This window comes from Medicago sativa, chromosome 1 (assembly GCF_051527215.1).
Source record: "Medicago sativa cultivar Bolivia chromosome 1, Bolivia_mono, whole genome shotgun sequence".
NCBI lineage: Eukaryota > Viridiplantae > Streptophyta > Magnoliopsida > Fabales > Fabaceae > Medicago > Medicago sativa.
The window spans coordinates 86087229-86103457 of NC_140749.1; the positions used below are offsets into that span (position 1 = coordinate 86087229).

The following is a 16229-nucleotide window of genomic DNA, read 5'->3' on the forward strand; positions in this document are numbered from 1 at the left end:
TTTTGACTACTTACATTAATATAAGGGTGTTTTCGAGAATAATAAATCAGATCAAATGCATTTTGAGATGTATATGAAATAGTACATTAACTATGAAAGCTTACTTGCATATACTTGACAAATATGAAGCCATTGTTTATTACAATTGTAGCTTGAGATGCTAGAATTAAGTTTAATAAGGAAACTAACTAAAGGAACTTCTGCCATTATTACTATTAGCAACAAAAAAAAAAGGAACAAAAAAAAGGAACTTCTGCCCTCAGAATGAGATAAAACTACAACTGAAAAAATATTACATATCCCTTTCTCTTCTAACACTTTTGATGAATTGAATGATGATAAATATGTAACTTAGATATAACACTACGGTGTATAAAATTTTAAAATTTATTTCGTATAAATTGTAACAAAAATGTTGACACAAAAGTAGTCACATAATAGAGAACGTGAAATTCTTCGATCAACAGCATTAGTGAGGACTGAGGTGCAACCGAGCACATCTACAAAATCTGTATGATTGATATTTGCATGAACACTAGCGTCAGCGCTTATTCAATACATGGATATCTCATCTTCATCTACGGAATGAACCTTTACACTCACATATTATATGAACAAAAAAGAATAAGAGAACAATACACATCTTAGCATCTTTTTCTTTTTTTCAGAAATCTTATCAACTAGTCCATATGTACAAATAACTAATATATTTGGCAGCCACATTTGTACTAATACAAGCAGCTATGGATCAAGCTGATACTCAGGCTTGTCAAAATCGCCATTTTGAAATGTGCTCCCTTCCACCCCATTTTCAAGTTTCTGCAATTCATTCATAACAAATCAATGACCAAAACAAGGGAAGAAATCAGTATACAAAATTGAGATCACATCATGCAATGCATATAGTTGTGTGGTTTGATTTTGTCAAACATACTAGACTTAGGCTTCTTAGATTATAAATGTGTCTTTAATTATGCATTACAGTACACAAATGAGATGTGAAAATGATAGTTATAGCCAGCATTTATCCATCATAAAAGCAATAATATAATAAAATAAAAAATTATCACCCAAGAAAGAAAAAAAATGCAGTTACACAATTTGATTAAAAGTTGCATTGCTTGTCTGTCCATACACATACACAAACAGAAAAGGAGAGAATCAGATACGTACTTCTGAGTGTAGATCAACTGGAAACAAAGTTATGGCTTCTCCATTGAATGTGAATCCACTGGAGGTGACACAAATTTTGCATTAGTGACATGCAGAGTGAAAAAAATATAGCGGAAAAGGAAAAAAAAAAAAAAAAAAAAAAAACATTGGTAGAAGAGAACATATAGAAGTTGAAATAAATAATAGTAGAATTAATTCCCCTAGACCTAGTGTATCTCAAGCCTCAATACTCTTGATTGAGCTGTTAAGTGTAAAATATTGACTGGCAGCCTCAAGACTATGTGAATAAGAAGCTCAAAGAAGCATACCAGTGGGATAATACAAGCTGCCAGACATATGGGATAAAAAACTCCTCAGGGTGTCTCTCTTGTTCATACATGAAGCGCAGTTGAGTAAACATCTGCCAAAAAAAAAAATAGTCACATAGAAGCAGGACAAGTAATCCTCTTAAATTCTATGATATATTCCGTAATGGAAGCGCACCACAAATCACAATATTATTTCCTTATTACCTTCATTCCATCACCCCTCCAAGAACGACAATTGACAATTATCACTTGGAGCACTTCATTGACTGACCAGTCACCATCAACTCTTTGAGCATCCATACGAGTATTGAAAAAATCTAATACCTGCAAATATTCAATAGATACATTTTTCAATGACACAAAAAAAATGATGTAAAAAAGATAGCACGAAACATGCTCTATTAGAATTTGCAAGGTTTAAAAGGGTGAGCATATATTGTAACTTCAACTTAAATATATATTAAACATACGGTATAAATGTTTTCAAGTAGTTCATGGAAGCGTGGATGACTCTTGTATGGCTGAAAGACTTCCTGCCTGTGCATTACTGCATACACTACCTGCTCCAATCACATAAAGCAATACCGTAACGTAAATTTTAACTGTTTTGGACTAGACAAAAATAGGTGAAATAAATCTTCAATTAATCAAGTAGAAAATCAAATCAAACCTCGGGATTCCGAGGCAGTGCATAAGTCAGGATTGCATTTATTATTTCTAGTACAAGCCTCAAGAAGTCGGTGTAAATCTGCATTTCAGTTGACTGCACCAAAAGAAGACTCAATTTAGAAAAAGGAGTGGTCTAAAGTTTGTGATCAATGGTGTCACAAAAGCACCAAGATGGTATATATATTATATACCACATCATCTACAAAGCTGTTTCCTTCAATTGAGTTGTCTTTTGCAATATGAAGCTTATTATCTCTGCGATCAGCTAATTTGTTATACCTGATGAGAAGCAAGAATATTGACAAAGTTTTAAACCAGAGATAACAAGCTCTAAAAGGTATAAATTTGAATGGTACATTACAAAGGTAAAGAAAGAAGGGAAACATACTTGCGTGAGAGCATATCGAAAAGGCTGACTAGTCTCTGAGATGCATATGCACTCAAACGATGGACATGAGGTGCCATGTTAGCCAAAGTTGCCAGACATGTTGTGTGGAGATAGACATCCTATCATTTTTTTACATAACAGAATGGTTAGTGGAAGAAATCTATACAAAAATAAAAGCATTTTAATAGTTCAATCCACATAAACTACTTGTGTAAACGAGGATCAGAAACATTTCTAACATTGAAACATGCCAACTCTACAAGTATCCATTGGCATATGAATGATATGATATGATATATATAATCACTGTTTTCAGTAGATATAGGATAACAGATCTGAAGTCTCAATGCCTTCCTTACACCCAGCTCCCAGACTTTCCCAAATGTAAATTTTCTGTCAGTCTTTCCTTAAAAAGATACCAATTTTCTTCATCAAAGCTACTTCTAGTACACAATACCCTAATCCTATTAGATCAGACCAGCAAAATATAGCATTAGACCAAGTAGGTAAACTAATGCAAACTTAAAGCTTACATAGTTGATTGAAAATTACATTATCAAGATAGAGTCCTTGAAACTTGAATTTAAGATGTTGAAAATATGTTCACGGAAAAACATAAATCCTTACATTTCTAAAATAGCACTAGAATTTCAAGGCAGGATCCTATTTCATTGGACCAAGTTTATTACAGTAAACCATGTTACGCGAACAGAACAATGTATCGGAAGAGATTTCAATATTGGGCCTTTTGGGTAAACACCATCAAGTGAACTCAAACAGGACAAAGTATTTCCCATAAAACATAAAGGTCAATAGCATCAATCGGTTTATATATTCCACCAATAAATACTGATAATAGTAGCACGTCTCTCAGTAATAACTAATAAGCATATTAATTGGCCATTGGATTAGATTTTGCATTATATATATATATATATATATATATATATATATATATATATATATAAAATCAAGTAGAAAAGGGAAATGTAGAAATTAGATACAAGATAGTAAATTAATAATGTAACATAGTTTTAAGAATCATACCCGTAGTTTAGACAAATTATACTGTACAGTTCTGATAAGAATTATGACCATGAGAGAACCAAGAGAAGTCTGATGGAGAAGACGTTCTTTGTACCATGGAACACCCGTCAATATCTGTCCATTTATATACCAAATTAACCTTTAACACAATCGTTGCAGTTTCAGGCATATTCTAATAGTGAAAGACGACTCTTACCAGCTTATGAATGCTAGCATTGAAAGAAGAATCTTGACTAAGTATAAGACATATAATCAGCAACATGTATATTTGATTAGCTGTCCTACTTTGAGCATTGTATAGAGCTTCCAGAATCGGCATTAACTGTTAATGTCATAAGATAAATCTCTTTCAAAAAAATGTCATAAGATAAACAAGAAACGGAGTCAAACTCAATCTTTAGTCATTCTAGATGTTATCGGTCGAATCCATATGATTTACAATGACTTAAAGCAAGTGCTTGCATATATCACATGATAATAAAGTGAATACATGTTTCCCAAAGTAATAAGCCTCAACGAAGTTGATCTTCAAATTCTAATTTTGACTTCTAAATATATAAATTAGGGGAAATTTCCCTCACTTTCTCTAATATATATGTCAAAATGACACATACCTCCTCTTTTTTGTAAGATTCGCGGACCTCCCTCAATTACACTAACCTCCAATGTATCTTGTAAAAATAGAGGATGTGTGTATCGTTTGACATATCTAAGGGAAAATGAGTGTTGATTTCTACGACAAATAAGTGAATAAGGGTGGCAAGTGTTTGTTTAAAAAATATAAGGGGTATGTATGCCATTTAAAGATATCTCAAGGGAGATCGATGATATTTCACCAATAAAATATAATAAATTCATTCCATTTTCTTTCATAAGAGAAATTCAAGTTTGCTGTCTCGTACCAATGTGTCTATATCAGTCCGCACCAAGACATACTCCAAAAAGGCAGAATTTCCTTGCAACAACGAGTAAAGCAGTAGGACAGCTGCCTCATCAGCTAAGCACCTGTAGAGGAATAAAAGTTGCCAGGTGTTTTAAAAACAACAAATGTTAAAAATCATAGATAATGAATTGCAATTAGTATGAGTGTCGGACAATAATGACACAAAATGAATACATATAACTTTGTACACAAAATATCCAAAGTGGAAAGGAATTTGTGAGTTCTAGCTGTATCAATGAGAAGGGAAAATGAAGGACACTTATCACAAAACTAGAAGGTATATACCATGAGATACTAGAGCCTCAAACCAAGAAAGTATTAAACCGAGACACGAAGCTGCAAATAATCGTTCACTGCTCACGTAAACAAGAAGAAATCCATAATGTCTGACTGTAAAACATACATGAAACGGAAGGAAAAAAGCGGAACAAATTGTGATTTCTTGCTTTATTTTACTTTCCCCTCCTTCTCTTTGATATAAGTATTGATTGGAGAACAGAAAAAAGTAAGAAATCAATTTTCTAAATATCGTAATAAGATTGATCTACAACTGGCCTATATTCTGCTCATCTCACAAGTTTTCAAGTTATCTTCATGAGTATAACATACAATTACAAACATGTTAATTCTATTTTGCGGACTTTGATTCTAGGGTTAAATATGTTTTTGGTCCCTATAAATATGTCAACTTTTCGTTTTAGTCCCTCTAAAAAATTTCTTCAACTTTTAGTCCCTCAAAAAAATTTCATCTTCACTTTTGGTCCCTCTTTTAAAGTAAAATCATACGTAGAATTCATATTTTTAAATAGAATTTTGCAGAAAAATTCATAATATTATAAGAATCTCTCCCAAAAAAAAATTAGAATTTTTTAACAAAACATGAATTTGATATAAATTTTTATATTTTTGACGGTTAAAAATTCATATTTAATTTATGTTTTGTTAAAAAATTCTAAATTTTTTTGGGAATTTTTTTTACAATATTCTACACATTTCTGCACAATTTCATTAAAAAATACAAAAATTAACTTAAAAATAAGGACCAAAAGTAGTGATTGAAAATTTTATAGGGACTAGAAATTTGAAGGAAAATTTTAGAGGGACTAAAACGAAAAGTTGGTATATTTATAGGGACCAAAAACATATTTAACCCTTGATTCTATTAATAAAAGCATATGTGAGCATTCTACGGATGTAGTATATTAATTGTCAAACACATATACATGCGGAAAGATACTCACATGCCAAGTGTATCAAACAAAGAAGCAAAAGGCAACTTTATGTGTCGGCCACTGTGTGCATTGCCCTCGATGTCTACACGATCCACTGCATTTTAAGACTGATCAAAATTTGCTAGCCTTCTCAATCAATTAAAATGGTATATATAGATATGTAAAATATATTACATTCACAATCAATTGCTTGCTCTAAGGCCTTGCAGTATGAGTTGTCGGAAAATTGGGCATTTTCTTTGATTAATGAATCTGAAGCTGAAGATTTGTTATTCTCAATGGCAGAGTAGTCCTCACTCACAGCACATTTATGATAATGAATGAGAATAAGAAGCACGTGAAGACTGCTATCCGCTATTGGATTTCTTGACCCTTCACCGCTAGAACTGACCAAATAACTGAATGGCAATAAAACGATATTTGCTGCAAGGCAATAAATCAAAAAATAAAACACCTATCAAATAAGTTCCAACTTTCCAAACAAAAATCTTGCAGCAATTGAAATAGCAACAACAACAACAACAATAATAAAAAGGCATACTTGACTTCAAAAAATTCATAATATTAAATAGAAAAGCATATCCAGTCACCAGTTCATACCAGCTGCAGAACCAACTCTCTGTAGCACACTACTCTGACTTCCGTCATAAAAGATGGGATAAGTTGCCCGATTGAATGGAACCCTAGGACGGGTAATGAAATTTAGAAGCAATTTGCGAACAACTAAACCAACCAGAGCACTGTCCTGCAAAACCAATAATGCACTAACCTGTTATTTACTATCTGCAAATACAGAATAACTCAATGACCAACGGTTGATGTTAAAGACTCAGCTTCTAACCTGAGCCATTGCTGCATCAAGAAATGGATTCACATCATTTGGTCCAGGAGATGGACCACATAGAAGCTGAGTTGACATTGTAATAATCAAGAAATTAAGCAGCTCTAGATGTAGAAGAAATGTGTTTGGACTACAATAATAATAGAAAAAGGAAAAATTGTCAGGAGAGAAAGTTCACACAATAACTCAATGATAATTAACCGGTAAAGTTGCATATGAGTCATAATATACCTCACTTCTACTGATGCTATAAAGTTCAGTACATTCCTCATAACAAGATTTTCAATGGTTTGATCTGTATGAAATTTAAAAAAAAAAAATTGTATTAAGAAATCTGAAAAACACTGGAAATACACACATATAAACCAAAAGATACTTCAAAAGAGAAAAGAAGGAAAGAAAAAAAACGAATCGCATGAAACATAAAGAATTTCCAATTCAAACAAGAGAAAGAAATTATGCATATATCACATCACATCAAATGCAATAAGGTGCAGCATGTTACCCAAGTAGATGCCAAAATTCGGCTCAAGCCGTTTACATGAATATTATGCTAATACACCGCCCAAAATCATAAATGCAACTGATAGGAAATTGGGTATTAGGGAGCACTCAAGTCCCACATCAAGTAGTATGCGATGCTCGGTAGAGTATTTATTTAAGTGGTTTGGTTCTTTCCCCTTTATAACTAGGTTTTAAGGAAGGGTTCCCCAAGTCCTTGGATACTTATCAGCAATAAAGTTCAATGACAATGATATGTATGTATGGTTTTGCAGATCTTAATCCTAAAGAGAAAACAACAGTTCAATGACAATGATATGTATGTATGGTTTTGCAGATCTTAATTCTAAAGAGAAAACAACGATAATTATAGCGTGTTTGGTTTTGCATGGGAAATCTCCCAAATTCATGGTTCTAACTTCTAATCTAAAGATCCTGAAAGTTAAATCTAACACGCGCTTACCTCCCAAAACATCCTTCAGTACAGCTTCATCACCCTCAAAAGATAGATACAACTGCATACCACTTTCAATCAAGTGCTTCAAAAACACAGAACCGATGTACACTGCATTAGCAGCCTTTTCATAAACCAAGGGCGGCACACCAGAAGTAGACATGGACTCCTGCAAGTAGCATGCTAGATGGAACAAAAGCTTTGCAAGATGCCTGGTTTGACAATTGTTTTTCGCTGCAAAACAATTCAAAAAAATCCAAAATTCACATAAGAATTCGACACAAGAAGCAAATTTACTCACTTTAAAATCATCATAATAAGCACATTATAGCCCATACAAATCAAATAGATTAAAACTAAAAATCATCCAAAATCACTTCTCTAAAAATCATAGATTAAAGCATAAATAGCATTCGAAACTCCTTGATGTTATAATCACATTTCAACAATCTACCATAAAAATTAAATTAATCAATTCTATCAGAATCCAAATATCTTGAAACAACACAAATAGCATACTAAACTCCTAGCCTCTGCAGCAACGACATTTGAGATGGAAACGTGTCCGGTGTCTGATACGACACCGACACACGTGATTACGTTCAATTGATTCATCTTTTCAATGTTTTACCGGTCTGTGTGTCAGTGTCATATCCGGTGTCTGTGTTGTGTCAGTGCTTCATAGCTCCTTGCTATTAGCATCATTTTGAGTTAAAACAAAATCATATCACAACATTCTAATCATTGAATTCAATAAAACTAAGCTATAAACTAATGCTATTATCAAAAAATGGATCAATTGAAGCTTCCTCATGAAGACGACTAACCCAAAAGCTCGCAAGCTTGTTGAACACGTTCAGCAGGCCATTGAACATTGAGAGGAAGCTCAAGCAATTTCTGCCAAAACTCCGATGAGAAAGGGAACGACTCATCACCGACAAAAGTCCCGATCAGATACTCCGCCGTTTCCGGCGAGAATTCACCACGCTTACGCGGCGTTGACGCCACCGAACCCATTCAGAAAGAAAAAAAACGGTTATTTTCAACGATAGTGTTGTTCAAATCTCGTTGCGTCTGATTTGGTGGGAGATTCAAATTTCAAAGCTGCATTGTGTGAAAATTCGCGGAGAGATGAAAAGGATTTGATCTAAACGCGATTATGGAGATTTGTTTTGAAAATCTCGTTGGTTCGTGAAGAGAATGAAAAGAACAGAGAGAGTGTAACGAAGAAGAGAAGAAAAAGAAGAACGAGAAGGAGCTTCTTCGAAACGAAGGTTTTGCAGAGAAAAATGAATTAATTATAAGGACTTGTTTGGATCAGCGGTTATTATCAGTTAATAATAATAAGATTTTCGACGTCACCGCGTGGTGGATCCAAACAAGACATAACTCGAATTTCCTCAAAATCTAAAATTTCTATTTATAAATTTTTATTATATTAATGTGTATGATAAGTATAGATATCGTGATTAAGACAATAATGAAAACGTCACATATAAGTATTAAATGCTTTTTCATTTTGTTTATTTAATTGGTATGGGCATGGCCTAGCTTTCGGACTTATATTTGATTTTGATGTATGAAAATTGTGATAGATCCATCACTTTGCAAATGTATAATTAACTAAACTTTATGTGCATTTAGCCTAACGCTAAAATAAATTCTAACATGATTTTCAACATAAATCCAAATAGTATGCCAAACAAGCATACATTTTTGTTCTTTTGTGACCATGTGCAATGGGCTATTGAATGGCAACCTCAATATGTTGAAACCATTGGAGGGAGAGTGTTGAAGATGAGGTGGAGGAGAGAGTAGATGAATGAATTAAACATGTTGAATGCTGCCACGCCGAGCCATCCGTCGCGTTCTGGTTTGTGAAATTGGGCGCGTGTAATGCACGCGCCGACAGGGCGCGTTTGGTATTGACGGACGCGGAGAGAGAAAGCTTTTTGGATAAAGCTGTGACACGTGGCTTGCTACGATTGGCTGTTTGGATCTTTATCTTCTTAATTCTTTGGACTCAATTATTTCGTTGCAAATAATTTTTTTATTTTTTTACCAAAATTCGTGATTTTTTTTCTCTACAAATAGAGACTTTGATCATTTGATTTGGATACAGAAACAAAAACCAAGTTTTTCACTCTCTTAATCTTATTATTTGTGTGTCGCGTGCTTAGTTTGTTGTATTGCATTTTAAGTTAAAAAAATAAAAATAAATTATTTTACTAAATTTTGGTTTTCCAAAAAAACTAAAAAAAATAAATTGTTAATTGTATTATTTAAATTTAATTATAATCGATAATTATAATTTTATGTAATTATAAAAACAAAAATTAAATAAGAATAAGAATAAGAAATAAAAAGTGGTGGGGTAGGGTGTTGAATGAAAACCATTGGAAAGGTAAAAATTGAATGGGGGTTGAATTAAGAGAGAGAAAATGATGTGGAGTGTTGGGAATTGAAAAAGTGGGTGTTGAAGGGTGTTGAAAGAAAAAAACATTGTACATGGTCTTAGGGCGTATATGAAAAAAAAAATAATAGCACATTCTTTATTTCTGATTTTCTACATAATCTTGTGTCATATGTTAGTTAGAAGTATACAAAAACATTTGTATGGAATGGTAAAAAAATATTTTCTAATTTAATTGGAGGTTTTTGGTTGAACTCAAGATTGAAAATTAACAAGTGTTAAATTTTTTGTTAGAGAATTTTGTTATCTATTGTGATCTGAATTAACTTGTACTAGACTCTAGCCCGTACGATGTACGGGTTTTGTAGAGTTTCTTATATAAGCATCAAAGTGACTATGTTACTAATTTTAGAGTTACATTCAAAGTAATAGAAACAATGAAACTAAGTGATGTTTGAGAGTGATCGACATGCAAAATCTCAAAAAAGAAAATTATAACATTAGTTTGCATCAACAAAAATGAACATGAAATAAAAGTCATAAATTAAATTATGTGAAATTAATCAAACATGAAAATAAACACAATAAAAATGAGTGTTAGTGGCTTAAAAAAAAGGCCTTTAAGATTACATATCCATTTTAGAAGCAACTATATTTCAATAAAAATGTTAGTGGTCTAGTGGTAAAAGCTCTAAGGTGTTGTTATGGGTAGTTGGTTCAATTCATTGCAAAACAATTTTTAAAAAAAATATATTTAGACCCGCCAAAAAGGACGGGATTAGGGTTAATTAAGTTGATTGGAGAATATCTAACATTTATATATATATATATATATATATATATATATATATATATATATATATATTAAAATATTCATTCCTTTATAAAAATGAAAAAGATTCGTTAGAATTTTTCAAGCATGTGATAGTTTTTTTTTTTTTAAGGCATGTGATAGTTTTTTGTTTCTTTTGTTTTCAGGGAGGTATGTGATAGTTTTATTTTCACGGGATATACCACGTAATAATTTAATTTATTTTTAATTTAAAAAAATATTGATTTACATTATGTCAACGTGTGGAAAGACGGGCATTCACATAGCCGTCTTTTCATTTTTTTTATTACGCTAACACATATAGATTATGAACGATATTTTATATAAAAAAGTTTATATAGATTAAAATTATAAGCATAAATATTTATGAATTTCAAATGTAACAAACAAAATTGTTTAAGGTATAGTTTGAATAACAAAAGTCAGCCTAAAATCCTCTATTGTTTATAAATATAGTACAAATATATCATTAATAATTGTAACAAAAAAAATATCATTAATAAGTGTAAAACAACTTGTCAAAAAAAAAGTCTACAGAAACAATAGATATATACAAACGATGACACAACATGATAAGAATAAAAAGCTTATCAGCGAGGAGAAATATTAGGGATTGCTGCATTTTAGAAGGAATTTGTTTGTTTAAATTGGTGCGCTGCATTTTAGATGGAATTTGTTAGGTTAAATTGCTGCTAATCTAATGCATAATTTTAGAGGGAAATTATTAGGTTAAGTTGCTGTAGACCTAATAAAATTAATAAATAAGGATAAATAAGGATAAAAAAGGCATGAAATTGGTGCGATGCATTTTTTTAGATGGAATTTGTTATGTTAAATAATTGCAAACCTAAAAATGTAGAAAATATTTGATTAAAAAAAAGGAGGATAGGAATGAAATTTGTTAGGTTAAAAAATAAGGATTCGGTTGGCTAAAATTATAGCAAACTTGATAAAAAAATTCGGCTGGCATTAAGTAAGATGATCAATGGCTAAAATTGAATGGCGCCTAAATGTGCAAGATCCAATGGCTCAGAAAAGTGGAGGGAAAAATGGGGGGAAAATATTAGGGCAACAATAGCTTGAGGGGTTAAGCTTTAGTAAGTTAGGGTAGAAAATATTTGCTTCATAAAAAAAAAGGCAAGAGGATAGGAATAAAATTGGTGCGATGCATTTTTTTAGATGGAATTTGTTATGTTAAATAATTGCAAACCTAAAAGTGTAGAAAATATTTGATTAAAAAAAAGGAGGATAGGAATGAAATTTGTTAGGTTAAAAATAAGGATTCGGCTGGCCAAAATTATAACAAACTTGATAACAAAATTCGGCTGGCATTAAGTAAGATGATCAATAGCTAAAATTGAATGGTGCCTAAATGTGCAAGATCCAATGACTCAGAAAAGTGGAGGGAAAAATGTGGGGAAAATATTAGGGCAACAATAGCTTGAGGGGTTAAGCTTTAGTAAGTTAGGGTAGAAAATATTTGCTTCATAAAAAAAAAGCAAGAGGATAGGAATAAAATTGGTGCGATGCATTTTTTTAGATGGAATTTGTTATGTTAAATAATTGCAAACCTAAAAGTGTAGAAAATATTTGATTAAAAAAAAGGAGGATAGGAATGAAATTTGTTAGGTTAAAAAAATAAGGATTCGGCTGGCCAAAATTATAGCAAACTTGATAACAAAATTCGGCTGACATTAAGTAAGATGATCAATGGCTAAAATTGAATGGCGCCTAAATGTGAAAGATCCAATGACTCAGAAAAATGGAGGGAAAAATGTGGGGAAAATATTAGGGCAACAATAGCTTGAGGGGTTAAGCTTTAGGAAGTTAGGGTAGAAAATATTTGCTTCATAAAAAAAAAAAAAGCAAGAGGATAGGAATAAAATTGGTGCGATGCATTTTTTTAGATAGAATTTGTTATGTTAAATAATTGCAAACCTAAAAGTGTAGAAAATATTTAATTCAAAAAAAAAGGAGGATATGAATGAAATTTGTTAGGTTAAAAAATAAGGATTCGGCTGGCCAAAATTATAGCAAACTTGATAACAAAATTCGGCTGGCATTAAGTAAGATGATCAATGGCTAAAATTGAATGGCGCCTAAATGTGCAAGATCCAATGGCTCAGAAAAGTGGAGGGAAAAATGGGGGGAAATATTAGGGCAACAATTGCTTGAAGGGTTAAGCTTTAGTAATTAAGATTATTAATCAATTGATGCAATCCAAACAAGACAATTCAAATTCCCTCAATAAATTTTCATTTTGTGGAAGTTAATTGGTATGGCCTAGCTTTCGGACTTTTTGATATGAAAATGTGATAGATCTATCACATCGCAATTGGACAATTAACTAAAGAATTGCACATGAGGTTGTTATAGTTATGGGAAAATATAACTCATGCAGACAATTTTAATGATGCAAATGCAGTGTGCACTTAGCCTAACGCTTGACTAACATAATTCATTAATTGTCAGTCTAGAATTTCTTTTTTCTTTCTTTCTTTTTTTTAAGGAAAATGAAAATTCTTTTTCTTTTTTTCATGTTAGTTTAGGTATAGACATTGCATAATATATGCAGAGGTTTCATGTTAGTTTAGGTATGGACAATGCATAATATATGCAGGGGTTGAAGTTCGAACCCTGTATACCTGACTTCTCCACATTTAAAATGTGCGAGCTCTAGTCACTAAACTACTTGATAAAAAAAGAAGAACCTAACTTTTTTTTTGGGATAATATAGCACATAATTTAAGTTGAAGTCCCTCTCAAAAACTTAAGTTTAAGTCGTAAGCTTGTTGATGACAGAAAAATAAAAGTCTCTGACTCAATTCGTGCGTAGGGGTTGTTCTCAAATGCAGATCATTCTCCACCTCAGGGACAATTAGCCACGTACAATTTATATAATGTTCTTTGACAACTTCAATCCTACCGACATAAAAGAAAATAAACACTTAATTTGTTTTCATTAAGTGTTTTTTTTTTGTCAAGTAGCCTAGTGGCTGGATTCACACACATCACATAATGTGTGAGAAGTGGGGAATCCGGGGTTCGAACCCCGGCCCCTGCACAAATTATCCCTGATAGCTATCAACTGAGCTACCCTTACGGGACGTTTTCATTAAGTGTTTTATTTGAAATTTTTATCATTATTTTTTTTTAACAAATCAAAATGAGATATATCACGAAACCAACGATGTTACCACCCGTACAAGGTGTGCAAAAGGAGGAACATCGAAATTTTTTTTATCATTATTGCAATATTAATATACTCTTTTTTGATCAAGACAATATTAATATACTCTAATTTATTACTCACTTTGATCCTTTTTATAAAAACAAATAATTTTTTAATTCATTGAATAACTCACATATTTGGTCTATAAGATAAATCAATTATTCAATAAATCTAAAAATTGATTATTTTTTTACAAAAATTTAAAAAATGAATTGTTTCTTATAAAAAAATATCTAATGGAGTAATTATTTAATAATATCCCTATTTAAATAAGTAGTTTATATTGTTTTTTTGGTTCAATTGATAAGAACATTGTTTCATGTAGGGAGTGAAGTTCGAACCACAAATTTCTCACTTATATATCTTATGTTGTGAATATCTAGTCAATTGATTATTTGACAAAAAATATAATATAGTATATAGCTTAACTAACTTTATATACATATAAAGTTAGTTAAACTATATAATCACTTGTGGTTTTGCTGGTTGGTGTGTCTGATATGTGAATTTGGAAGTTTCATTCTTTCCACATGTACGCGGGCAAAAGTGATTAATAAATCACTTGACTAGTTCGGATGTGGCAATCGATGACCGTTGTAGTCATATTTTATGGCTTAAGCAAATTCAGCTTATGGTCAATATTTTTATTTGGCGTTTGTTCAAGAATAAAGTAGTGACTAAGATGAATATGATTAGGAGAAATATTTTGGATTATAATGAATCTTTTTATTCGGTCACTTGCGGATTGGTTGAAGATCAAGAACATTTGTTATTTTCTTGTGCTTTTTATGGTCAACTTTGGCATTTAATATCGAGATGGTTAGGCATTTCAACGCCTCTTCAAGATTTCTTATTTGAACATTTTCTTCAGTTTGGAGGTCTTGGGAGTATTTTCCAACAAGTCTCGTTTGACTTTTTATATTATTTGAATTTCAGCTCTTTTTACTATTTGGAAAGACCGGAATATGAGGCATTTTCACAATAAATTGGAACAATTGTTATCTTTATTGAAAAAGATTAAACTCACGGCATTTTGGTGGTTTAAATCTTATTATGTTGTTTTTGATTTTGAGTATTCAGTTTGGAGGTTAAATTATTTATTATATTTTCAAGTTGTAACGTAATTTTATTTTTCTTAGCTACTATGTGGTAGCATGTAGATCGTCTTTTTGTAATTTTTGAATACTTTAAATTCCTTTGATACACTTAATGCTAGAGGAGTTTGTGTTGGTTTTTTGATATAGTTTGTTTAGCTTCTTAAAAAGAACTTTATATACATATATATGAGCCAACTATTTACTACTTGTAACATATTAGCTTACTATAAAATTAGCCCAACTAGTACTCCTAATAATATTTTAATGAGTTAAAAAAATTGGCAAATTGTGTGCTACAATAAGACACAAAGGAGTAACGACAATAATATTGTAATCATCCCTATTATCCTTATTTTTTGTTCAAGAAAGAGACACTCTTCAAAATAAATTCACCACATAAGGAAAAATAAATTCACCTCATGGATAGTGAAGGAAAATAATCACTACATGACCACACACTCTATCATTCCTACATCAGCTCACAAAAATGTTAAAATTGTTAAGTTGAATACCATGATCAGGATTCGAACTCCGATTTCTCTACCTGTATTGTTAGTTTTTAATGACTTTATCATTTTGTTTATCTACAAAAAAAAAAAAAAAAAAATTGACCACACAGCTTACACCTGTCACATCGTGGATTCCGGTCAAAAGGAGATTTTATTGGGTGACGGAAAATTCGTGATGCATTCTCGAGATAAGGTATCGCAATAAATAACATTGTTGATTATATAATGTTCAATGAGAAGTCAATGCCTTCAATGTTTAGGGCTTGTTTGATTTACTTTTCAAAAACAGTTTTTAAGTTTTTAAAAATTGGAAAATAAAAAACCTGTCTGGTAATACAGTTTTAGAAAAGTGTTTTTAGAAATTGTTTTCCATCTATCAGTTTTTAAAACTAAAAAAAACTAAAACAGCTAAAGGTTGTTTTGCTTTTCAATTTTGCTTTTCTCTTGCCAAAAACAGAAAACACGGAGAAAATGCACAGGTTTCATTAATGGCAAACCTGTAATTAATGGTAAAATCTTTTGTTTCTCTCTCAACACTTCTTGCTCTATTTCTATTGGTAGTGTGTGCACTACTCGTTCTACTCTTGCCA

General features: G+C 31.6%; 1 protein-coding gene across 1 annotated transcript; it reads right to left on the minus strand.

Annotated features, from left to right (window-relative positions):
* Positions 1-371: 371 nt before the first annotated feature.
* On the minus strand, positions 372-8805 carry LOC146958568 (dyggve-melchior-clausen syndrome protein). Its single transcript, XM_085740092.1, has 18 exons — positions 8384-8805; positions 7566-7790; positions 6833-6896; positions 6602-6731; positions 6361-6505; positions 5935-6183; positions 5770-5854; positions 4488-4590; positions 3782-3907; positions 3586-3699; positions 2539-2657; positions 2342-2429; positions 2152-2244; positions 1952-2041; positions 1686-1805; positions 1482-1573; positions 1174-1231; positions 372-819 (listed from the first exon to the last, which is right to left on the minus strand). Exons 1-18 carry the CDS (start codon positions 8571-8573, stop codon positions 742-744), a joined length of 2169 nt encoding a protein of 722 aa, XP_085596218.1. The 5' UTR covers positions 8574-8805; the 3' UTR covers positions 372-741.
* Positions 8806-16229: the final 7424 nt, after the last annotated feature.